Raw genomic sequence first — 25157 nt, forward strand, 5'->3', positions numbered from 1 at the left:
TCGAGAAACTTTCAAAGTTCAACCCTTTTGTGTGTTTTTGTGTTGGGATTTGTTGGATAGATGGCATTCTGCGTAGTGTATTGTTGAATGTTAAAACATGTGTTGCTGTTGTTTTTTGAGGCTGTTTTTTGAGAAAAAAGAATTGAAAATGCCTTTTTAAAAGCAAAATAATACATAATGACTTGATATGTTGTTTATCATTATTGACTTGTTTCTACTTGTTCACCCATTCTTGCATTCCATCATTGCAATAAAATGCTGTGAAAAAAATGAAACTGATGAGGCCTGCATCTGTTTACCTTGATCTTAAAAGGCAAATACAACTTTCTGTCTGTGACAACCATACCATAGTTTCAATGTTTACCTAGTGTACCTGCTTGGTTTGTACGCAGGAAACAAGTAGAAAACAGGCTCATAATTTCATAATTTTCAAGTGATCAGAATACAAAAGTCCTGAAAAAATAAGATAAGTGCAACTTCCAGTATAAGGGATACAGTCACTCTAAATGTATAATTTAAAATTAAAAATGTGCCAGGAGGATGTACTAAAAAATACAGAAAGTTGCTTTCTGTCGGTAAAATCTAAAAAAAATTCAAAATTTTAAAGACTTTGCAGATTTTTTTTTACGCCTTTGTCTTCTTATTTATTTATTTTTTATTTCCAAACTAGTTTGAAATTTTTTTTTCCTAACTTTCTGCTCTGAAAATTTTTTTTTTTCTGTTTTTGACCACCCCCCCTCCCAAGATCTAATGGTCCGTCCCCTAAAACTGTATCACACACAGAGTTGTGGCACCCAATTGAGACCCACTGTAAACAGGTCTGAACACGATTCCGTTACAATCGTGAGAATAATAGAATCTCACACCCCAAGGACCTGGGATCAGATTTCTCGTGTGAGACAAAATATCCCCAACGAGTGTGAGAAATCTGATCCCAGGTCCTTGGTGTCTGAGATTCTTTTTCTCACATGACCACAAAATGCTTTAAATTCACATTGGACACGCACAACATTATCCAAAATCGTGACAAGTCTATCGTCTGCCACTGTACTTTGACCTGCTTATTTTGTAGTTCTGGTCCGTGTGAACTACTCGTCGTGCCATTGGATAACATTTTGCGCGTGGAACAAACAGACTGTATATCATCCAATCAGAGCTCGTGTAATATTTACTGCAGAGTGTGGGACGGTTTCTGAAAGTGTGAGATCGATTTTTCCCACACTGTCGATCTCGCACTCCCAGCGGCCAGGAATGTGAGAAAGTGAGTATATAGTGAAGTAATAGAGGATGAGAAGCATTGTGTGGCGTGAATTCCGATAAAAAGGGGAGACGTGCAGAGACATGCAAATTAATATTATGCAAATACAGTATTTTGGCACAATCGCGATAGGTTCAATGATATAATGGGATACGTGCAAAAAATAAAGTGACTCCGTGCGCGCTAAAACCCACCTCCGTAAAATTCATGACGACTGCTGACGTAGCGTTGCACGTGACCAGGAAACTGTCCTCAACTAGTGCATACATGATCGTCACGGCTGTTAGCAAGTCGCCGGAAACGACCAGTTTGGCGGGTTTGGAAGCATTCTGTAAATCTTCTGCTAGATGAAGGTAGCCCGATGGACTGCCGTCTAGATTGCCGGTCTGCAAAATTAAAGAAATTTCTTCATGTTTCACAGCCGACATTATTATTAGTCGGCCATTAACAATGATTGAAGTTGGCGGGCCCGTGGTTCAAAATAAAAATAACATAACAGTAGTCGTAATTTACATGAAAACGCTTGCTTTTTGCATATGAATTGCATTTGGAAAGTAATTATAAGAATTGTATGAGAATAATCTCGCAACTGAAGCCATTTCACGCGTATAAAATCTCAATCTCTTACGTAGAACGTTTCAAAGGAGATTTGTTAAAATTTTGGCATACGCCTGCACGTGTTTCTCCACATCATACAAAGTCACGTGACTGACGTTATTAACACGTACAAAAGTTGGGAACATAGGCGTCAGGAGAGAATATTATCTTTTAGGAAGGGGTTTAAAAATGAAAAAAAAATCAAATATACTGAGGAATGAAATCTATAGTACGTAAGCAAACAAATATTCGCACTTCGTTTTGAATGGTAACTTTAGCATCATTAGCTTATGGTCTAGTTCAAAATCCCACCAACATTCTCTTCACTGACATCGCTGATATACTGCATGGCCTACCTGTGTATTCAAGCTTGCCAAGGTAGGTGAAACGCATCTTGTGTAATCAGCGACCTCCCACGTCGCGTCGCTCCGGCAGAATCTGTACACAGTTCCTGTGACGGGAAAGGTAACATTGAGATCAGGCGATAGAGCCAGTCAGGGAAAATATTTTGAAACCCGACATCACATACAGACAAGTGAATGCTTTTAAAACGAGTGTAAAATTACACGGGTAATTGAGCTATACTTGAATAACACACCTGGTGTCCTGCACTGAAAAACAGGATAAGAGCGTCCTATGAGAATAAAAACCCCAGGGTTAAACAGTTATAAAACATGTTTTTTTCGGAACCTATAATGCACGACGTTTACGAGAGAGAGAGAGAGAGAGAGAGAGAGAGAGAGAGAGAGAGAGAGAGGAGAGAGAGAGAGAGAGAGAGAGAGAGAGAGAGAGAGAGAGAGAGAGAGAGAGAGAGAGAGAGAGAGAGAGAGAGAGAGAGAGAGGAGAGAGGGGAGATACTGGACGGAAATAGGAAGAAAGTTCATGGTCTCTGGTCGTGAAATGCAGGTTATGGTGTTACACTGTTCGAACTCGTAATACGCTATTAAATGTCCCAACCACACGCTATATATTTCGTACCAACAATGCCTCGCGTGACGTCAATATTATATGGACGCAGAAATTGGTTGTAAAAGATGGTTTCAAGGTAATGCATTTAGAAGCCCCCACTCTCCTTAGTTTGTTCGTGTGTCCCCTACGGAGTTGCTTATCCAAACAATCGTCAATTATCCCACGAACATTAAATTTTGCTCTAAGAACTTCTATTTGAGGTGCCTTACGCTGTAGAAAGGAAATAAAATGATGGCGACTTTCTTCAGTGGGCGATACAATCAGCATAACATTCCTGAGAGCTCCTATCCGCACGCACCTGAAATATGTTGTACAACGTGCATGTGCTGAGGGCAAAATGCAAGGCAAAACAAAAAGCGTGTGTGCGTCCGGTAATCCGACATACTCTAATTGAAAACCCTCGACCCCACACTTTATTTCTTCATTCTAGTATATAAGTATAACGCATGATGTTTATCAATCTTTCGTAATTTTATGGGTTGCACACCATTAAACACGAAAAATTAAAAAATGTTCCCGACAGGCCTACCTATCTGAAGACGTGTTAAAGGAAAAAACGATTTTTGGTCGAATGTGCGCATTCTGTTTAGCGCTGCCTTGTGGAAGGGATAGGCTCATGCCCTGAGGGCGCTTTTTAATGAGACGCCGGGGAAGCAAAACCTTCGATAAATTATTTAACACTAAGTTTGGTTGCACACCTCGTGTTTGTCACTTCATTATGTTGAAATACAAGATGTTGGCCTCACCAACACGCTGAACAATGTATATTGGCCTCATCAACACGCTGCACAGTGTATATTGGCCTCACCAACACGCTGCACAGTGTATATTGGCCTCACCAACACGCTGCACAGTGTACATTAGTCTCACCAACCCCGTAAGGTGTATATTGGCCTCACCAACACGCTGCACAGTGTATATTGGCCTCACCAACACGCTGCACAGTGTACATTAGTCTCACCAACACTGCAAGGTGTATATTGGCCTCACCAACACGCTGCACAGTGTATATTGGCCTCACCAACACGCTGCACAGTGTACATTAGTCTCACCAACACGCTGCACAGTGTATATTGGCCTCACCAACACGCTGCACAGTGTATATTGGCCTCGCAAAAACGCAGCACAGTGTACATTCGAAAGTTGACTGTTGACTGAAATTCTTGTGTCAATAATGGCAGGCCGATACAAGGTACTCTAAGACGTTTCAGAAAAGACCTTTCAAGGTGCTTTTCGAAGAACAAGAAACTGTAAGATGTCAAAAATACAGATTATTGGGATTATCAAAAATACAACTTATTGGGATTATTCAAAGTGTGAGAAAAAACGCACTTGCAAGTTTGCATGAACAAAATGGAAGTTTTAACGTTTGTTTGAAACTTTAACGCCCGAAGTTCCTTGGGAAACCGTTAAACCATTCTCTTTCATAATCGAGAAATAATATCAGGCATCACCCCGTGAAAGTTTCGGGTAAGAGAAAAAATCTACTTCAATAATGGTCGATATTTAAAATTCAAAATGGCCGCCGTATCCCGTACTGTGTCTCTACCTAGGAAAATTTAAATTTTCACAAGGCGATGAAACCTTTCTTTCCTCCACTAGCTTCACAAGTAGTCCGCACGAGCAGCTGATCAGTATCGGGAAAAGAAAGTATCCACAAAAAAACTGTCCCTAGGCGCTGTTTACCCCTTGTCGCCACTATGGTTCGACCCACTTACCTTATTTTTCTATGGGGGCTGGACCTCTACACAGGGGAAATGGGCGAATAAGGGGTAAAATCAGTCCTATGAATTCAGAGGATGTCGAAGTGTGATATCATGCGTGTCAGGCCCGAAGCCTGACTTTATCGCTTTATACGCAAGAGTTTACAGTTAACCAGAGTAGCCCATAGCCCCTTACATATAGCACAAAGCGTCTGACATTTATCAGAATTAGAACTAGTCCTACTTAATGAGCCTCCTCTGAGGGCGATCGTGCCGAATGAGTATTTTTGGACTATATGTAGTTTGTCGGCAGGTTTCAAAATGCGGGTGAATGTAAGCGACCTTCCAAATTACTAATAAATGACAAAAGTTACTAAATCCGAAAGGAGGGTGACTTATCCCTGACATGAAGACACTGTCAGGCTTACACACTCTCTCTTCCCATGCCGTAAATTATTCTGCGTATATCTTCAACCGAGGATGCTTTCATATTTTTCGATACGGATTGTGGATGGATGAGTGGGTAGGTGATGAAACGATGACTTGCAAAAGTAAAAAAAAATGCACCTTGCTCTTATTAGTATCTTCTGGGCAACGTTGCAAGTCCCTACAACAACGCAACTCGTTATTGTTAACATGCCGTGTTCTCTCTTTCTCTGTTTCTGTCTGTCCGTCTCACTGTTTTACACACACGTACAGAAACAGGGCAGAGAGAGTTTTCTATGCGTACTTCAAGTTCCGGGAATTCGCCATCGATGGTGTTCATTGTCGCCAAATCTTTATATTTTATAAAGCTAGGCTAAAATGATTGATCAGGGATAATGAAGATAATTTGAGTTTTATGTTATCCTTGGTTCTTTTATATTTTGTTATTTTTACATTCTGTTTGCTTTTATACCATTTTATTGGATTATATTTAATTAGGGCTCCATGGAAGATTACATCGTAATTGGGTAATTCTAACCCGATTGGAGCCCGTAAAAGGGTTATCCTTTAGAATGAAATAAATAAATAGTAAAATTTTTATGAAGTCATACCGGAATTGAGTGAGTTTGTTTTACTAATAATGATTTATTTTTGCGCTTTTCAGAGTAATTTCAAGTTGACGTTTGTTTTAATTTTTGACGATTGGGCAGTTGTTTTCACCCCTAAAATAAAATTGTCTCCGATCGAAGAGATCTCCTTCCGTACGTCATGAAATGTCTGTTCGGCGTCCAATGACAAGATCTTACATTTTGAAAAAGATAACACTAGAGAAAATTTTTGCAACTCGCACTAATGCATTAATAGGTGACGTAAGCCAAGTGTATCTATACGTTATCAGCAAAGGGATGATTGACATTGTAATTTGACGCATAGTTTGGCAACGATGCGACTCATGCCTACTTTATCTGGCAGAATTTTCTCCCAAAGATATCATTGTTAAGCATCGAGTTACGTTTATTAACGGAGAATGAATAAAAAATTAACAGAAACGCAATGCAGTTTAACATCATGATACCATCATACCTGTCATGCGTGTTTCATTCTTTGAAAAGCGACCGGGCGCCCTGACACGCAAAGTCGTAAAAACTGTTTTACGGCGTATAGTGCCCAGGATCGAGTATTGCAATAATAGCGGACGGCGCAATCTAAGAATTTACGTAGTTTTTGGTACATTTCGTGGAAGAGAGCGACATTATGTAGTGAGTACTTCAACACTTGGTCCGGCAAAGAATCGTTCTCAGTACACTTCACGGACCAGAGAAGTGAAACTTCTAAAATTATGAGTAAATTAGGCTATTAAATGTTGTTTTGAGCATAAAGTAACATACTTGTTTTGGGGAGTACAAGACCGCAGACTTGTTGATGGAGTAATTTGAATAACCGTTCACTGTGACAGAATCTATGACTGAACAGCCCAGCTTGCTGGATTACGTGTACGGTGGTTCACATTCAACACGTGTGTGCAGTTCCTTTATGTTTCACCGTGTCTTTTCCCCCTGTTTTCCATTTTACACGATGTGGCTCATTAAATGGCATAAAATAATTCCAGACACGGAAAGTACTTCTCAGAGCGTGATTTTCCATTTGACAATTAGGGATGTAAGAGTAAGAAGAGAGACTACTTGACTATCGTAACCTTTCTCACACCTGTCGTCCTTTCGGTCTCAGACGAATCTTTTCACAAGCACGCACTGTGGCATACCGACTTTGCGACATCTGTAGGGCAAAGATCAGAGGCGGCAAAGCTAAAGACAGAAAAGTCTTCATCTAGTATCATATACATATTTCGTATTGCAATTGCTTTCTTTTTCACAACTCGGGATTTCTTTCAAAGTCGGCGTCCGTCAAAATGGCGCCCATTCGGGTTAGATGATAACGCTTACAAAATAGTACGGCCGTCAATTTGATGGTAAAACGTGCCCTTTCTCTCGTGCCTTATTTCAACGAAATGCCCGATGAATACAAATCTTTGCCAATGTAAACGATTCTACGTTATATTTCAATTATCACGTCGCCATTCTTTTTACATATGATCCTTTGCGAATTTTATTAGTACTTTCTTAAACTATACCGATGCAATGAAGATAAACATGGTTTTAAACATATTCATCGATATCATTTTAAGTTTTATGATAAGTTTATAAAACTACCAGAAACCAATTATGCTCTCTTTCTATAATCAACCACCTGACAGCCTGAACGGTAAGACTGCAGAAGCTGATTCTAAAGTCATCGGCTTTACGCACGCTGACGCAACTGACGTATATTGCAATACTGCCATGTCCCACACGACGTGCCTCCTGCTTCAGACCATTAAATTTGATACCACTTAAAAATCAAACTATACACGTCACAGTCACCACCTCAGAGACGTGTATACAACGAGATTTTGACCAGTTCACGACATATATGCACGAGCGATAGCGAGTGCATATATGTCGTGAAATGTCAAAACCGAGTGGTATACCGTCGCTCGCTGTGATTTTTTGCTATTGTATCATGACAGTATGCTATTGTAATTCTGGCGTGAAATATCAAGTAAGGAATTTTTCTTCAGCTGAGAGCTCGCGGGTGTTCCATCAGTGCTGTATCGCGAATATGGCACAGTCATTTTCACGTCTCGACCAATCAGATCGGCGTATTTGCGCCATCAGTGTACTGGTGTGATGCAATACATCATATCAAACCTGACTGACAAATATCAAAATGAAGGATGGATTGTACACTCACAATATAAGCTTACGTGACGCTGATCACATCTGAAATTAACTTCGGTCACTCCAATATCAAATGCTTTTATTCTCGCTTCTTAACCCATTACGCTTTTTACAGAAAATTCTCCTCCAGTGCTCTTTCTTCAATCTTAATCGTTCTGTTTGTAACCCGATGCTTGAGTCATTGTGTGCAATTAAGACGTGCTTCACATGTATATCGGTACAGTACTAGACTCGATGAAAGAGAAAGTCTGCGGCAACCGTAGGTGTATGGCTTCAGGGGCAACAGTCGCTGATATTTCTTCTCTGTATCATAAAGCACATTTTTCAACTCAACTATGGACTCATACACTAATTATTATGCATGTGGTAACAACACCGCTCAATGCCGACGCTGTACAGCACCTGAATTCGCAACAGCAACGGGAGCCGTTTGCTCATTAGCATCATTGTGTTTCTTGGAGACTGTAGAACTTCACCAATCGTTTAGCGTTTCTGTTTTTGCCGTAAAGCGACGCTCAAGTTTTTTAACATCAGTTTATTCAGAATATGTCAAAGTACCTTCCCGAAATATCTCATGTCATAACTGATAGAGAATTACGAAAATGATGTTTAAAAACAGCGCCCCGCCCCATTCAACTTTCATCAGCATCCTATCGATCTATTCGACTTGAGAAATGTATTTGCAGCTTTAAAGATTCGCTTAGGAAAATATTGATGTAGTCATGGTACGCGTTAGTAACCATGACTTTCAAAGAAGAGCATTGTCCCATGTTCAAAGAAGTTCTAGTTAGAGTAGCGACAAACCTTGACATCAACTGTTGCATTCAGAATGCTGCTTATTGTCTCCAGTCATTTTTTTCACGATCCGCCGAGAGAGAACTACCATGTTCAAGCCAATTCACGACTCGACCGTATCCTGTTTTTGAATTCAAGGCTCGCAGGTTGCCCTGACAACCGCGTAAATAACGTCTAATGGCGGTGGGCAAAACATCCGCGGAGAGTGTCGCCGCCTTGACATCTCGGTTCACTCGACTTCTCGTGACGGACGTGACGCGATTTTTACTGCGCAGGTTGACGAGATGATGAGTGCGTGAAAAGTACAGAAAAGAAACGGCAAATCAACGCTCCGCTGTCAGGTCAACGGAAATTCGCAGTGCCGTGGCTGTCGGAGGCGCGGTTATTCACCCTCTCGCAGCAACGTAATTAAATGAATATTGTGCCTTTCCTACGCACAGGACTGATGACTTACGACTTTTTACATTTTTAGGCTTTGGTTCTCCTGTACTATACGAAACGACCACATAGCTGGCACATTTTAACATCTCGGATTCACCGCCAAATTATAGGCAATAAATATCTTCCAAAGTGCGTAATTCTGCTGTTTATCCCGAGACAGCTCGACGACAATTTCATTTGATCAAAATCGCCACAAGGCGTAATTTTCAAATTATTTGTGAAAGCTTCGCCTCAGTGGAAATCAAGTCCTTCCTCGACATTTCTATATAAACGATAACCTAAGTTGACTTTACTTAGAGGGGGAGTTGGACGTTCGTATTTGTATATTTTTTTTTATTCCTATGTGCGCGGATACATTTCATCAATCAATTCTGCTACCGAGTTGAAAATGAGTTTGATATTAAAAGCGACTCCAAATGGTAAACACTAGAGGACAGGTTCATACGCCAACAAGCCGCGTTTACCTGTGTCCACGAGGCATAAATAAGATTAATACGCTCCCAATCTATCTAATATCTTCCGGATAAGCCGGATTATGGAAAGTTCTTACTGCACGGGTCACACGGGTGACAGCTATTAATTTTTCTCGCTCACGCGCGGGAGAGTAATTTGTTTTCCCTCAAGCAGTCATTAGCGAGATGCATGGTTCAACGTTACCCCAAACACTCACTGCGGAGTGATCGCCACGGCGTTACAAGTGTTACTCAGAGTTAACAAGTGTTGTTGACGGCCTTGGGGCGCTGACAGCTACATCAATCATAATCCGCGAAGCATGGAATGCTACCTTAAGGCCAGCGTTTCCACAAGTACTCCAGTACTACAATATTTGAAAATAACCTTACAGAGGGAGTTGGTCAATTTCTCCTCAGTTGCGGCGCTTGCGTAGATGTTCCTGTGATCATGGTGTTTTGAAATTTCTGCAAAAATTACTTCAAGGTGGAAACAGCGACGAATGACATTTTATCTAGGGTGAACCTCATATAGAGCGACTCACAATGAGTCTAATGCTGCTAAAAACAGCCGCGAAGTCACTTTTCGTGTGATCTCATTGTATATAGAAATTTTGAATCCTCTAAGGAACCATAGCTTTGTGTTAAATCGGGACTTCGTTTATTCATTCTGAATGTTGTTATAGACGCGCCTTATCGCTCGAGCAGTTTTGAACACAAACGTGTTTTGAATTGGCACTGCTTTAAAATGCATGATACAATGAACGTGAGTAAGTTGGAAATTACGGACGTTTTCTTGTCAGAAGCATTCAATGTTGCATATATTGGTCTGTAGCTAGCAATTTTGAAAGTATATCGCCGTACTTAATACGATTCAAACATTGACTCTGGTTAGGATTCACTGGTAAATCGACCGTGAAAATTGCCATATCGAGAGTGGCACTTTTTACACGTGATCACGCAAGAGTCTACCGTCACCAAAATGCGCGCTATTTACACAAATAGTGATGACGCGTATGCTCACGCGAGCGATCTCCTTCTTTTCTCTGTATTTGCGCGCCTCGACGACTTTCTATTTTTTCACACGATGACGCCTTTGATGGGACCCGATGTATACCTGAACGAGTGTATACATTGGGGCTTCATAACTCGGCTTTTCATGTAAGATCCACCAAACAACTGAAAGTACGATAATTGCAACGGTTACCTTAGGATGACGTGTATTGCGGGTCAAGTTCATTCAAATATTGTACAGGTAAACAGGGTCAGAAAATAGCTCTCTTTGCCTCTACTTAAATTCTCCCTTACCCTCCTCAATTTTAACCTCGGTATGTTTCCTGTAGTTTTCCCAAAGTACAGGAGCTGATTATGCAAATGCAGGCTCCACACCTCCGAACCTAACCGTCCTCGACTGTATGGCAACAATGCATGTGACTTGATCATACGTATTAGGCTTAACCGTTAAAAATAAAGCTAATCCAGAGCAGACTTTTGAATCTTGAAACCCCCCCCCCCCGCGAGTCGTGATGCGGGATTTGCTAAGTATAGAAATACATTCAATGGACAGGGCTTGTCAAGTACTTGTGCTCTTCCACCTATAATTCCGTTGTCATCTTGCCAGGTGTAAACCATTCATGTGCTCAGTGAACACAATGAATCTACCTTATTGAGGCCAGGGAAGAAAACAAGCTTTGTTCGTCTGAGTTTATATTGCTTGGCGAGAGAACAGGCCCAGGGCGGCGTGGGAATTATTTTTATTCTTGAGAATCAAAGTTCACTATTTTCTAACCCTGAACACCTGATCACCGAAGGGAAATATATCATCGACTAGAACCGAATAAAAATAAATCTTTCAATGCAGAAACATGTACGGTTGATATTTTCCATGTTTGAGAAACACAAGTCAAAATCAGCAAAAACAGAGGTTTTGATTGCGAGGAATAAATCTTCAATTCACGTTGACCTTGGCTAAAAATCATAGATGTAGACAACTTCGTGATATGTCCTAACTTTCTTTTTATTGTCGCGAGACTATTGCCGAAACTCTCTTTCCTCTGCTTTTTAACTTTGCGACTTCTATGCTTCGACAGTAATCTAACTCTTAATCAGTTTGTTTCGAGTAGTTCCATCATGATGAATTCACGTGACATCTGCAATTGTGAATAACGTCACGGTGTAGTAGTCACGTGACCTAGTACAGGCGGAGGACTCAAAACATCGCAAATGGGCAAATAGAAGACCGATGAGTTAATCGGAAACGAACCAAATCAATATTTACATGCACAGAAAGAATAACAAAGTCGAAATTTTAAGCTTACTCGAAGGGAAAATGATCGAACAGGAGAAAAAATTACGACGAAATTTAAGTTTGCAAGGGAAGTTAAGTTTCTGCTACGACAAAGTGTAGCGAAAGTGAGCAGACGATAATTTCTACTTCATGTTATAGTCGCCATAGCTGTCACCTGTTGCGTATTCGCAAGAACGTCAACCATCTTTTTTTTTCCTAGACGGGGAATATCGTTTGATACACGTCAACATGGTGTGAACGCAGGACGCGATGCGTGGCGGCTCGAGGACTCCTCTCTGAGAACGTGACGTTGGAGTGCACTTATCCTACTCGAAAATTATACTGAAACAGGCATTGATCCTCCAGCGCGACTCTACATCCGGTTTTGCTGGAATATCGATTACTCGCATTTTTAAGGACGCTTTGAGATGGCAGGTGAGCTAGTTAGAAAATATTGACCTTGTGTGACAACTGTTCGAACATGTGAAATCAAGTGCTTTCCATCTGGAGTATTTCACGGTCATTGTTCAGCGGCCGAGTATAATGCTTACGTGGCGTGCGCACGCATATCATCGGCTTATACAAATGGCTGATAGCAAGCTGTACAGATCTGTATCAAATGTTTAAAGGCAGGGGGAGCCTATAAATACCCCCTATCTCCCTGGGCATTCATAATCCAACATGAGTGGCACATGATAACAGCGTCAACGAATGCTCCCGAAAATCTGGAGCTTTCAACAACCATGGTGTAAATTAAAGCATTGTTCCAACATATTACGTTTTGTGAATACTTGTGGCATCACCTTGTTGGCGAAATTCTCTCATTTTTTCCATTTTAAGTTGATTTTTGATGCCAAAACTGCTTCGATGCTGTGTTCGAAGCGTCCAACAAACAATAGATGAAAGCATTCAAACAGCTGCCAATCACGAGGGGACGCGCAAAGGTGCAAAACGATCAAACATTTGTTGTGTACATCCGATCGATTACGATGTCAACAATGAATAAACGATTCTTAGAACTGAGCAAAATACTTGACCAACGGTTACTGAACACGAGTCTCAGATGAGTTCAGACACAAACGGACTATTTTATGGTTTCAAGCAGATTGCCTCTCCCTGTATGTTGTTGATCTGTGTACCTCTAGGCCTATGAATGGGTGACGTGTATGTTGACCTGCAGTACGATATTTTACGATAGATCTCTTTTGGAAGTATGTTGTCGCCTAGCCGATGCCGTGTGTTCCCGGCGTTATACGGCCTCCCACCACAGCTCTGCTGATTGCCATGGACAAAACCGGCAACATGCGGATCCAATTCGGACGGAACACGAAAAACTACTTTTCGAACTGTTTTCGGCCAAAATCAACTCGATTCCAATCTATGCAGCCAACCCAAATCACTCAACCGCTCACAGACCCATGCAGTGGACGGCAATTGAATACGTTCACGCCACGATTATACAGGTGCCCATGAGCTGCATTATTTTCTGTCGGGTCGGGGCGATGAAACTAAATCGCGATTGCTTCATCTCTGTCAGATTTGACCGAAAAGAGACACTTGACATAGATTATAGCATCAAATGTTGACCGTTCAGACCGAAACATCATAAAAGGTTTGAAAATCGCCGTGATGTCGTTCTTCTCTATACGTTTTTCTGAGCTTGTTTTTTACTAAATTGCTCTAATACTATCTGACGTTTTTTGAAATCTTAATCAACTTTCTTTCCCAACCAGGACACAACATTACCTTTGTACTTTCATAGTAACTTAGGATTTATTTAATTCGCAGATTAATACATAATAGACTCTTATGTTCTTCCTCGATTGCCTGTGACTGATTTTGCTATCCCGATACCGATATTGCGTTCGCACTCAGGTGTCTTGAAACTTACTTCATTCACTGGAATAGTTTTCGGACAAACTCAAGAAATTCGACAACTACTAACGAATAGTCGGCAAAATTTACAGAGACTAGCAATAATAATTATGGTCATTTTACCGTCTTTAGCTAAGCGGACTCGCTTTGCGGAAGCAGTATATATAACGTTCTGAGTTCACATTTTTACCCTACCGTGTGAGTGTAGTATTCGAACGGGTGAGATCATAATCTTACGCTGTTCCGAGTGGCCTGGAGATTTTTTATAATATACAATAAATTGACCTTATTAAAATTACTCTGTTTTACAGTGCTTGGATATTGATATGTTTTCTATACTTTTTACTGTTGATTTGAAGTCTTTTGATTCTCCATTGGCGGCAGCACATGTACGGTTACAACCGTCATGTGATGACCGGAATGTGCTTGTAAAGTTGTCGGCAAGTTGTCGGGAAGGTGTATTTAGAGGCTGCAGTTCGGCATTTCCTACATCTTTGAAACGGAGATTACAGTAATCTTTCATGTGATGAACATTTTTGAACGTCTTTGCAATGTGTTCCCACCATGAGTTTGAGCTGATTCTTTGTTTGTAAAAATCGTCAGAAATGGGTCCAGTGACCGTGTTAAAATAGACACAGATGTAAAACCATTGCGAGGAAAATAGTAAGAAATTCACGTTGCAATATTTGCTGTCGTATTTCTCAGCAGGAACAATCATTTTTTACACGTTGTGTATAAGAACAGCAAGCATGTTCGGCGGTCAATTGCTTCTATCATAATGATCTTGATCGCAGTTTGAATTTTTTTCATGGTAAATTTAGTATATTCCCTGTTGTGGGGTAAAGTTGTCTGGAGTGAAAGTTTGAGTTGACGCTAATAGAGTAGACGTCGAGCCCGGCACAGTTGACTGAGATCCGGTCGGTTTGAGGTCGTCTAACAGTTCTGTATGATCACCGTTCGGCATTTGGGTGATTTTTTTTGGTCAAAGTAATTCAGTAACAATATACGCCAGATTCCTTGTGTTGTTTTTGTCACTGTCATACGCGTATACGGACGGTTTTCGATTAAAAACGGTAAAAATATCCTGTGCTTGTAAATGCGTGCAAAATTTATTCAGTGACTGTTTACGCAGCAGTCGTAAATACGACTAGGATTTACCACCAGGTAACAACTGTAAACACCGCATCAACAGTCCATACGAAAATTTTGTGCTGAATCAAGGGAGATAACAATTGCGGTATTACAGGTCAGTCCACCATCTGTCAAAGTTGTTGATCGGAAAAATCTTCACTGTTCACAAACTACATGAGTGGCTGTTATAGTTGTTATAGTTGGACACGTAGTTCCATGGAGATTTTCCACTGTCCCTTGTTACGAGCTATGTTCAAAGTGTGTCAAGCTACGAATATTTTCATGTATGGAGTTACAGACATCGGTGAAGTACCGGCTACATTTTGTTAAAAACCCTTGTCTGTTTGTTCCTCGTGTTGTTTTTTGTGTCCCTAACGTCGACTGGCTCTATGTGCGTACAAACATAGCAGTCGGGATTAAGATTTCCTGGATAAATAGATACACTCATCGTTTATTCCGCCTCTGACGCAAAGATACACACTGTTTTACATGTACCACTCCTAGGCCCTGGGATCGATTTCCATACCTTTAAGAATAAGACATCTGAAGTATTGACAGGCGTCACCCAGAAACATCTTTTGGTTAGTTGTCAATATTATTTGATCCATCTTGTTGTGTTATTTGAAGACACCAATAAATGCACCCGTTAGTTCACCAACAATCCAAACTACCAAGTAACCGACCGATCGACCAATCTCTGCCTTTATCTATCTCTCTCTGAATTCTATCTACCTCTTATCTGTCTATCTATCTATCTATCTATCTATCTATCTATCTATCTATCTATCTATCTATCTATCTATCTATCTATCTATCCATCCATCCATCTATCCATCCATCCATCCATCCATCCACCCATCGAACCACCACCCACCCACCCACCCATCTACCTACCTACCTACCTACCTACCTACCTACCTACCTACCTACCTACCTACCTACCTACCTACCTACCTACCTACCTACCTCCCTCCCTCTCTGCCTGCCTGCTACCTACCTTCTTTCCTACCTCCTTCCCTACCTACCTACCTACCTACCTACCTACCTACCTACCTACCTACCTATCTACCTACCTACCTATTCATCTGTCAGTTTCTCTTTCTCTCTTTGTAATATGTGTTTTTACAGCAGTGTGTGAGTGTCCATGTTTAAACGTGTGTTCATATATAACACACTTACCCAAGGTGACTCCTGGGCAGCCTGAGTGTGATGTATTAGTACCCGCTGATATTGAAGGCCAGTCATATCCATCCAGCGTTTCTTTTGGACACTCTGTTGTCGTCGGCTGAGTTGCAGTGCTTGCCTCCGTCACTGAAGAGTGAAACAACAAACAAACAAACAAACATGTTTGATCAGAGAGCCGGGTACGTGAAAGCATAAGGAACATTAAGAATTATACCGCGTTCTGTGGTCAGGAGCTGTTACTGCTCATTAGCACTCTTTGTTTGTCATTCTGTGAAGGTCCATGAATCGTTAATCAACAATTTACGCGAGATTTCACGTGACTGTATCACTGAACGAGACATTTCGCATTACAGAAGTGGCGTCACGCATTATCTACATAGTCGTAAAAGTATGCAAACAAACGTCATTGATTTTAGTTAAACCGTGCAGCTGCGATATATAATCAACTTTAACGGAAAGTTTGACATGCCACAAGCAACCGTGGCACTTGAACGTGCGATAACAAAAGTCTCGCGAGATCTCATGTTGAGGGGAATGTGGTTTCTTCACGTCGTCATGGTCATCAAAGTCTGAGATATCGGCGTGTACGAATGTCGCAACATCTAAAGGCGTAAATTCAAAAAACTAATCTCATCTCCCGAGAAGATACCCTCTAAGGGCAATTGGAGTTGGCAAATCCCAATGTAATACGGAATGGCTGCGGAGTTTCGAAGACATGTTTTCACCAACAGTCTCCGATATCGTTAAGAGGTTTTGAAAATGCAACGACCACGTTTTCTTGATTTCTTTTTCACTTTCCATGAGTTTTGTTTAGCTTAGTAGGCGAACCATTTCCCGGAAAACGCCTGGCGAACTTGTCAGTTTGTGCGTCAGGCATTCTCTGTCGGTAGTCAAGCAACAGAGGAAAATTCAATATTTTTCTTGCAATCGTGTGAGGACTTTCATTATCGCTTGCTAACATTTTTCGTTTTGACTCCGGGCTTGCTCGAGATTTGATCTTTACAGCCTGACCAACGAAACCTCGTCATCAGAGCCACTTCGACGTGATAAAAAAAAAACAAAACTGGAGGTTGCGCGGTTGTTGCACGTTTTCACCTGGAAACTCCACAATGCGGCTGCAAATTGGGGTCACCGCTGATCCGTCACGGGTGAACGCCAGGACGCCTGACGCGAAATTGAGAAAATTACGATTCAAGCCTCGCTCTGTAGACAAGCGAGACAGCGGGGCTGAACGTCTAGTCTCCGTGTTCAGAAAAAAATTGCTCTTTTCATCGCGAAGCGGCGGACAATGTGTGAAATTACGCAAAGATTACGTGTCGTCTTCAACAGATTAATTGAAAACAAATTCGGTTTCTTTTGTAGGCACGGAAACAGCTGCCTTTCCACAATTATACTGTACAACCTGTGGCGAAGCAAAAATTGAAGTGTCCAGACGTGAGTTAGTAGCGTCAGCTGTAAATTAAAAACTACTGTCTGTGTTCAACGTCTTTGTTAGGCTGATTTTAGAAAGATTAATTCGGACAAGAAATATGCTCCCTTCAGAAGAGTGTAGAGTTAATTTGATACAGACAGAAAGTGTTGTCAGCAGATAGAACTTCTTCGATTTTTAAAACACCGAAGATTGCGCAAACTTTTCCCCACGGGGGGACATGCATGGATGTCCCTGGACAGGGAAAAGCTAACAGAAGCTAAATTGCGTGTACGTGATTACTTCACAGAATTTGTAGATTCGCCGATTTGTTTAGAGTTAGGTTAAATGATGGCACAGAAATTTATGTTACAGGTATTCAGCTCGCGATCGGCCCTATCCCTCAAAATGCATAAGATTACCTAGTCTGGCAGAGACTCTGCGATTCGCGTTCTCCCCTGTTGGAACACGCGCGCCCTTCAGGGACGCATCGCCACAAGGCACAGCGACTGTGGAGAGCCTAAAGATTACCCTACACATTATTGTAAATGTTAAACCAGTGTGTGGCTCCTACATGCCGAAACTCGGTTTGTACTTCACGCTGACCAGGAAGCCGTAAAATCTTCGGGAAAGTTTGGTGACATTTACCGGGGCTATAAGTAACGACATACATCACCGTATTTCTCCCAGGCATGACACAAAAGCACAGAAGCGGCTCTGCATTTAGATCGCACAGAATGAAAATATATGATGACTTTTCCCTGATCAACCCACTGTGACTCATCCATAGCGGGAGACACAACACACCTGCACGCATTATTGAGGCATAATATATAACGCTTCGTGGACGCTAAAGTGCCATCTTAATATGAATTCATAGCTTTTGAGAACCAATTCGAAGCATATACTGTATATTAGAGAGAGAGAGAGAGAGAGTGAGGAGAGAGAGAGAGGAGAGAGAGAGAGAGAGAGAGAGAGAGAGAGAGAGAGAGAGAGAATTGATGCCTATAGTATATCATCGAGTTACACAAAGAGCTACAGAACGATCCGATTTCTTTGCAGAGTAAATGTCTTGTTGATCAATTTTTCAACTGGCAGTGGAGGTTATGGATTTTTCCATTTTCCCTTGAACGGAGCCGGGTTCACATCCTTAATTGTTTCGCCACCGTGACACTGCCATGGATAAAGAGTTCTGAGGTTTGGAGCATTCGCGCACGTTTCGGATGCAACGAGGAAAGGAAACTGGAAGATTCGCGCGAACACGCTCAATAAGGCCAAAGTAATTAAATTCTTTGTTTGGCGTCCACTCTAAATGGAAAAAGGTACGCGTCTAAGCGGCTGAAAAAACACACACAAGAAAATTAACACAATGTAATTTGATTGCAGCAAATAGAAAATTGTAAGTTCAGAAAAGCTAAGCGGGTATGTCCTTAAATTTCCTATTCAAATAAACGTGTGTTTTCATGAAAACCTTAAAAACCTAAGCGGGTGGGGACGCAAAGCAAAGAATTTCTACTACTTGGCCTAATGTACAAATTGCTGTCCTTTGTGAGGACAACCTCATTTTGACCGTGGCATTTTGCACAAAGAGCTCCTTATGACACGAAGATTATGCGTATTGTTTTCCAAGGCGATAGGCTGCACTGAGACTGCCCGATTATGTTGTCCTGGGTGACGATTATTCTGGCATGACCGTCACCACTGAGTGACGACACCACTTCTGACTGTGTGTCAGAAGCTGTGATACAAGAGAAAGAACGCCGACGCATGCCGCACTCGCTTTGAAGAAGAATTACTGCAAAATGTAACCTCAAGAAAAAGTTTACATTTTTTCCCGCCTCTTTCAAAGTTTCGATAAAAAAAGTTGATTTCAAATATGCATTTCACTACCACAATTAATCGGACGAAGCTTGAAATCACTTTGTGCAATATCACTATGATTCGATGCGTAGGCCAAGATGGTAGCCATGGCAAACAGAAGTACACGCTTGCACCTCATTACAGAACTAGTTGTTCTGAGAACAAGACCAACTGTTCCGAGACTAAAGACTTAGAAAGAGAAAGACGTCAAATATTTCTATGTTGGGGAAGTGATTAGAACTCAGCTCGTGTTCAACAAAGTAGGCTGGCTTAAAGCCCCATACGCTGTATCTTTTTTGCATTTTCTTTCGATAAGGTGGTTTTGAAATCAAATGCAATTTATGTAAAATTGCTTACTGAAGTGCGACCACAGAAGATTGTTCAAGCGTCGGCGACGTATGCACAACTTAGATTTTAAGAATTAACTCAGTCTGATACTTTACGGGGCTGCAACTCAAATGTGACGGCCTCAAATATATAGCTTAAAGGGGCAGGTTTTTATAAGCTTTGTCTCTGAGCAAATTGACTAACAGAACTTAAATCACATACACAAGCAATGTCAAAATATGAGAACCAGGGAGTGAAGACTTGCCCCTTTAAGCGCCTGAATTCCATCAACCCAATCCATTACCAAGGATAGAAATAGCAACGTCGCAAAGACAACGCTGCCTCGATGACAGGAATCCAAAACATCTCTTCGAAGATTTGATGATACTTGTTTTTGGTGTACAAAATGCTAAACAGATACAGTTTATATGGGTTTGCGAGCGAACAGCGAGCTGATAACAATTCCAGTTCATGCACATACGTGGAGTGGACGACCGTGTGTAAACACTTTGAGCTCAATGGTCTACATTTCCGGCGTTTAAATTTGCCAAGCCTTTGAAGCCAGCACAAACAAGGCGACACAGCAAGCTGGTAACCAAGACAGCTGAGTGGATGGAACGTTCATTGATTTCTTGCAAATTTCCTGGAAATGCTTTATGCGCTGAGCGTAAGTGATCACTTTGGCAAAACAAAAAAGGTTTGAAAAGAATAATCGTCCGGCATGTCAGCTAGTGGGGTATATGGTGATTCAGCTAAAACCGATGAAACTAGTATCATCAATAGAATTCGAGTTTACATCAATATATATATATATATATATATATATATATATATATATATATATATATATATATATATATATATATATATATATATATTGATGTACAATATATCATCTAAAACACAAAATATTATTATTTCATATGTGTGGCGTTTATGTCCCAATTTTCTTCTGTTACATTGGAGAGAGAGAGAGAGAGAGAGAGGAGAGAGAGAGAGAGAGAGAAGAGAGAGAGAGAGAGAGAGAGAGAGAGAGACAGACAGACAGACAGACAGACAGACAGACAGACAGACAGACAGGCAGACAGAACGTGTCAAAATAGTGTCAGTTAGTAGGCGTCAGACACATTAGTGTTATATCATCTGTCCATTATTCTGTAAGCTTGAAGGAGGGACTGTCAGAATTAAAATCATAGGTATAGATAAGCTTATATTGCACAGCTAGTGATCAAGTGTGCCGTATATGTCATTAGAGAAAAACAGCTCGCTGGCTGAGTGTGTTTCTGTCTGTCGGTCTGTCTGCCTGCCTGCCCGCCTGCATGTAAGTGAATAAATGTAGCGTAAATTGTGTGAATGCAAGCATGCATGCGTAAAACAAGTCCGAAACACGTCGCTGGAGTAGTTGAACAATGGCAAAGTTTGGCTACAAATTAATACATGGAGACGAGATCCACTTACGCGCATTTTGATATGACGCTGTCACCGTGGCGATGGAAAGCTTGTCGCGTCTCTTATCATGGCGCATTAGAGCGCAATTATCAGAGCTGAATCGATACGGGCTTCCATGAATATTGAGCACGCATGATAGCAAGACTACACAAGTGGGTGTCAATGGAGAGACTCTTTACTGCAATCTAACAAGTTCCATGCAACGATAGAATTTTTATTTGAGCGGCTCATATTACATAGTTACATCGTTAGAGACGATTTTGAGTTTCACATGCAGGTGTATGTGTCTCAGTCGGGTTTCGATTGAACATTTCTAAACACCTTCTGGAAATTTTCAAATCGCTTAAGATTCGGGTTAAACTCTGAAGAAATAATTAATACAGTGTCGTTGTAAACATGTGGTTATTAAAGCGGCAGTTTGCCGAGCGTGTCACGTGATTGGTGCATATTCATGAAGTATCATACATACGGTGGAAGCAGTTCAAGTTGGACTAATCAAGCTTTAATAACCAATGTTTAATGTTTACAAACACAAAAAACAAAAAGAGTAAACAAGCGTATTGATTTTGTTCATTTCGATTCACCGGAAGTCCGACTGAAATTTCCAAACTTTAAGAAGCCAATCAAAATGCAGACCTAACCAACCAACCAACCAACCAACCAACCACGAATCAAATAGGAAAACACCTTGGCAAATTATGCCGAGCGGTTGTGTCAATAGTTTCAGTATCTTACTGAGGGACAAAGCGCTCGTCTCTGTGAGTAAACGGTTGCCAAAGACATCCCGGTCTTACAAGATTCAGAACATGCGCAGACGGTAGTGTTTTCTTTCCACTTGACATCAATTCCACGGACGAATGCCAATATTAATTATTCAGTTTTTTAATCAACTATAAGTGAGAAGTCCAATGCTTCGAAAGGTTTTGAAGTCCAATTTACTTAATTTGAAATGTCACAGTCGCTTGTGGAATACTATTTTTTATCAATACACAGCTAATGAGATGGTATCCAGGCATTCTTAAGGTAAATTCGCCTCAGCGACAGAGAAGCGGACTCTCAAAATTTTACAATATCTTTTTGATTTGCCATTCGAGGGGGTGGCTCATTTTGAAGCTCACTGATAAACTAAAGTTTCGACTAGCTTACGTTTGTGAAAATTGAAAATTAATTTTTCGCCATAGAATTAACACAATAATGGCGGCCATTTTGAATTATAAATATGGGAACATAACTTGTTTCTCTGGTGTCAAATTTGCAAGGTGATCCCCGCCGGTTTTTATTCTTGGTTTTTCAAAGTAAACGATTTCAAGTTTAGAGGAAAGTTTGAGGCTTTCATTTTCGAGGCGCGAGCTACCTTAATCTTAAAACCACTGGGTTGATGCGTTGTAGAGTGATAATTTTACTGGCCGAGGCAACTCCCTCCCTTCAACGATATTTGTCATTTAGATCCAGGAAGACGGTTTTAGATATGATATCACAGGTTATGAAGGCTGCAGTAATTTACACAAGGGAAAAGAGTTGTGAAAATTTACACTTCTCCCAAAATCCTAGCTTACAATTAGCTTTCTTTAAAAATAGACACAGCTCTTCAAGAGGCAATCGTATTCCCATGATATTACAGGCATGATTAATTTTCTCGAAGAAAACAATAAAATGTCAGCCAAAACGGAATGATGACGCTAATTGCCTAATACCGGGACTTCATGCGTCACTGAAATGTTAGAAGTAGTCAAAACGTTGTAAAACATCTTCTGAAAGTACTTTCGGGCAGCATGACCAAAAGGGACGGACGCTACGGTCGGGACGCAGAGCGAGAGGTTAAAGATGGCCGCGCTTCTCGCAATGGCGTCTGGGTAACTGCAATGGCGGACACGCTATAAGTTAAACGATGCAGACAACAATACTACGACGTGGTAACATATTAGCTCTCCTTGTAAATTTCTGACGGCGAGAAATATTGTCCGTACATTTTTTCGAAAAAAAAAAAATTGCCGTGCACATCGTCCGTAGCGAATAAAGAAACCTATGGTGAACGCCTTGGAGACCTTTATTTCGCTACCTTTCAAAAGTTGTTTCGAAACTTTGTAGACGTTTTATAAAGAAATAAACAGTGACTTCGAAGAAAATACTTGCGCCCGCACTCCGACGTCATCAGTGAGGCACATTACCTGTGATTAGCAAGGGATATTTCTTTAAGGTAGTTTTGCAAAGAAACTGACATGACAAAATACTTCGGCAAGACTTTCAAGAAAGGGATCAAATAAATATGAAATGAAAAAATAACATTACTCGACTATAATATACGTGAATTTAAACCCCTTAACAACATAGTATTGTGATGAGCGATAGCAATAAAACTTCAATACATAAAATGATAAGACATTGCTAGGAGTGAATTAAATTATTTTCTTCGCTTTCAATTTTACCCGAGGCAATGCGGTACAATTCAATAGACTAGACTATTGCCATGTTTGTGGAGAAAATACACCCCAATAGCTCTCCCTGAAAGTAGCATGATAAAAATGTTCAAAATTTAATCTCAAAAGACGTCATAGTTCAACACAATTGAAGACGATCGTTTGTGCTAGAATTCCAATTTTAAAAATTCATAGATTGCCTCTTTTCACGGAAAATTGAAACTTATGCACTCTTCTCACCACAATTTCACTCCTTAACGCGCTCATAATTAATTAAGAGTACGGCTGCAGAACCGATTTCGAGGGGATTTAAGATTGGCACTCAGGTTTTGGAAAAAAACGACATTAGAGTGGCGCTGACGTTCTGAAAGAATCGAACGATGGCATCACAGTCGAAGAACCGTACATTAGTCATTTCTGATTTATTCATCATCTATTTACCAACCCTTTTCTATTTATTTATCTGTAATGGGCATTTGTTGTCTTTATATAATATCACTGAATTTAGGCCAGAAACTGTCTGTCTGTCTGTGTGTCTATTTATCTATCTAGCTAACTGTCTGTCTGTCTGCTATCTGTCTGCTTGCCTACCTGCCTGCCTACCTGCCTACCTCCCTCCCTCCCTCCCTCCCTCCCTCCCTCCCTCCCTCCCCCCCTCTCTCTCTCTCTCTCTCTCTCTCTCTCTCTCTCTCTGCCCATCTATGATAACGTATGTAACTGGTTGACGTCACTGCAGGTATATTTGCCATGATCACAATGGAGATAGCTGGCATCAGATTAGCTTACCATTCATTCCATACGTGGCAGCATCGATAGGATCTACCGTTATAAATAACAGTACATCGAAGATTTCTTTTGCTTACAGATGAATGAAGAAACACTGTGACATTGTGGATTATGTCTAACGAAACCTATAATAAGATGACTATATAGGAGCTTCATTTCGATATCACTAATTTATTCTGACAATGTCATCCTTTAAGTAGTTTTTTGTGGTGCAGACGCAACGCCGCAATAATAACGAGCAGATATTAAATTGTACGTCAATGTCAATGTTATACATGAAGAGAAGTCCATCGTCATCAACAAAAGAGGGTACGTGTTATAATTTGTGATCATCGTTGGACATAATCACATTATTTCAAAAATATATCTCGTGGTGTTTGCCATTATTCTTAGATTCTAGAAATTAAAGCACCCCTGACGCTTTTGCTGTCGTGTTTTTTTTTTCGCACGAGGAGTGCATCCAACCTCAAACTATCCGTGATCGCACATCATGGAGAATACAAGATGATTTCATTTCGTCTCCTGGGAAATGGCTAAAGTTCCCACAGGGGGTGTCTTTGTACGGCAAAAGTCTACTTCAGATAGCTATCAAGTAAACTATTTGTTTATGTCAGCAGACTTTCCGTAGCCTGATCTGTTCAGACTTCGGTGGGATGTCAACGCAGCAGTCCGCATTCCTTAATTGAACAATTCTAGTTTGTTTTTCTTTTATCTTTCAACGGGGGAAAACATTCGTCAGCTGCGATCTCTTGATGGGACTATCGTTGGCGTAAAATAGAGTCCGATATAATTTTAATAATGTTGCAGGATGTAAAATTCTGACGCACTGATATGAGGGGGCATGCCCCTCGCGGACAGATATGCGGACTCCCTATGTAATGTTACCATGTTGGTTTACTGTTTGTACGTGTTTGTTTAGAAGCTCATGAGCACTATCAGTTTTCGCCGTCTTATTTCTGCAAATATCGAAATTTTAATTTTTCCCCATAGAATTAACCCGCCAGAGAAATAAATTAC

At 40.8% G+C, this 25157-nt stretch overlaps 1 protein-coding gene across 4 annotated transcripts in view; it reads right to left on the bottom strand.

Moving 5' to 3' along the window:
* Positions 1–25157, bottom strand: part of LOC139129447 (adhesion G protein-coupled receptor B1-like) — a 113266-nt gene that overhangs the window by 23150 nt on the left and 64959 nt on the right. For all 4 annotated transcript variants that reach the window (XM_070695078.1, XM_070695079.1, XM_070695082.1 and 1 more), the window contains 3 exons: positions 15888–16019; positions 2212–2306; positions 1453–1644 (listed from right to left, as the gene is read on the bottom strand). In XM_070695078.1, the coding sequence (XP_070551179.1) occupies positions 1453–1644; positions 2212–2306; positions 15888–16019 (419 nt within the window). The remainder of the gene's footprint in view (positions 1–1452; positions 1645–2211; positions 2307–15887; positions 16020–25157) is intronic.

Source organism: Ptychodera flava, chromosome 3 (assembly GCF_041260155.1).
Source record: "Ptychodera flava strain L36383 chromosome 3, AS_Pfla_20210202, whole genome shotgun sequence".
In the NCBI taxonomy this organism is placed as follows: domain Eukaryota; kingdom Metazoa; phylum Hemichordata; class Enteropneusta; family Ptychoderidae; genus Ptychodera; species Ptychodera flava.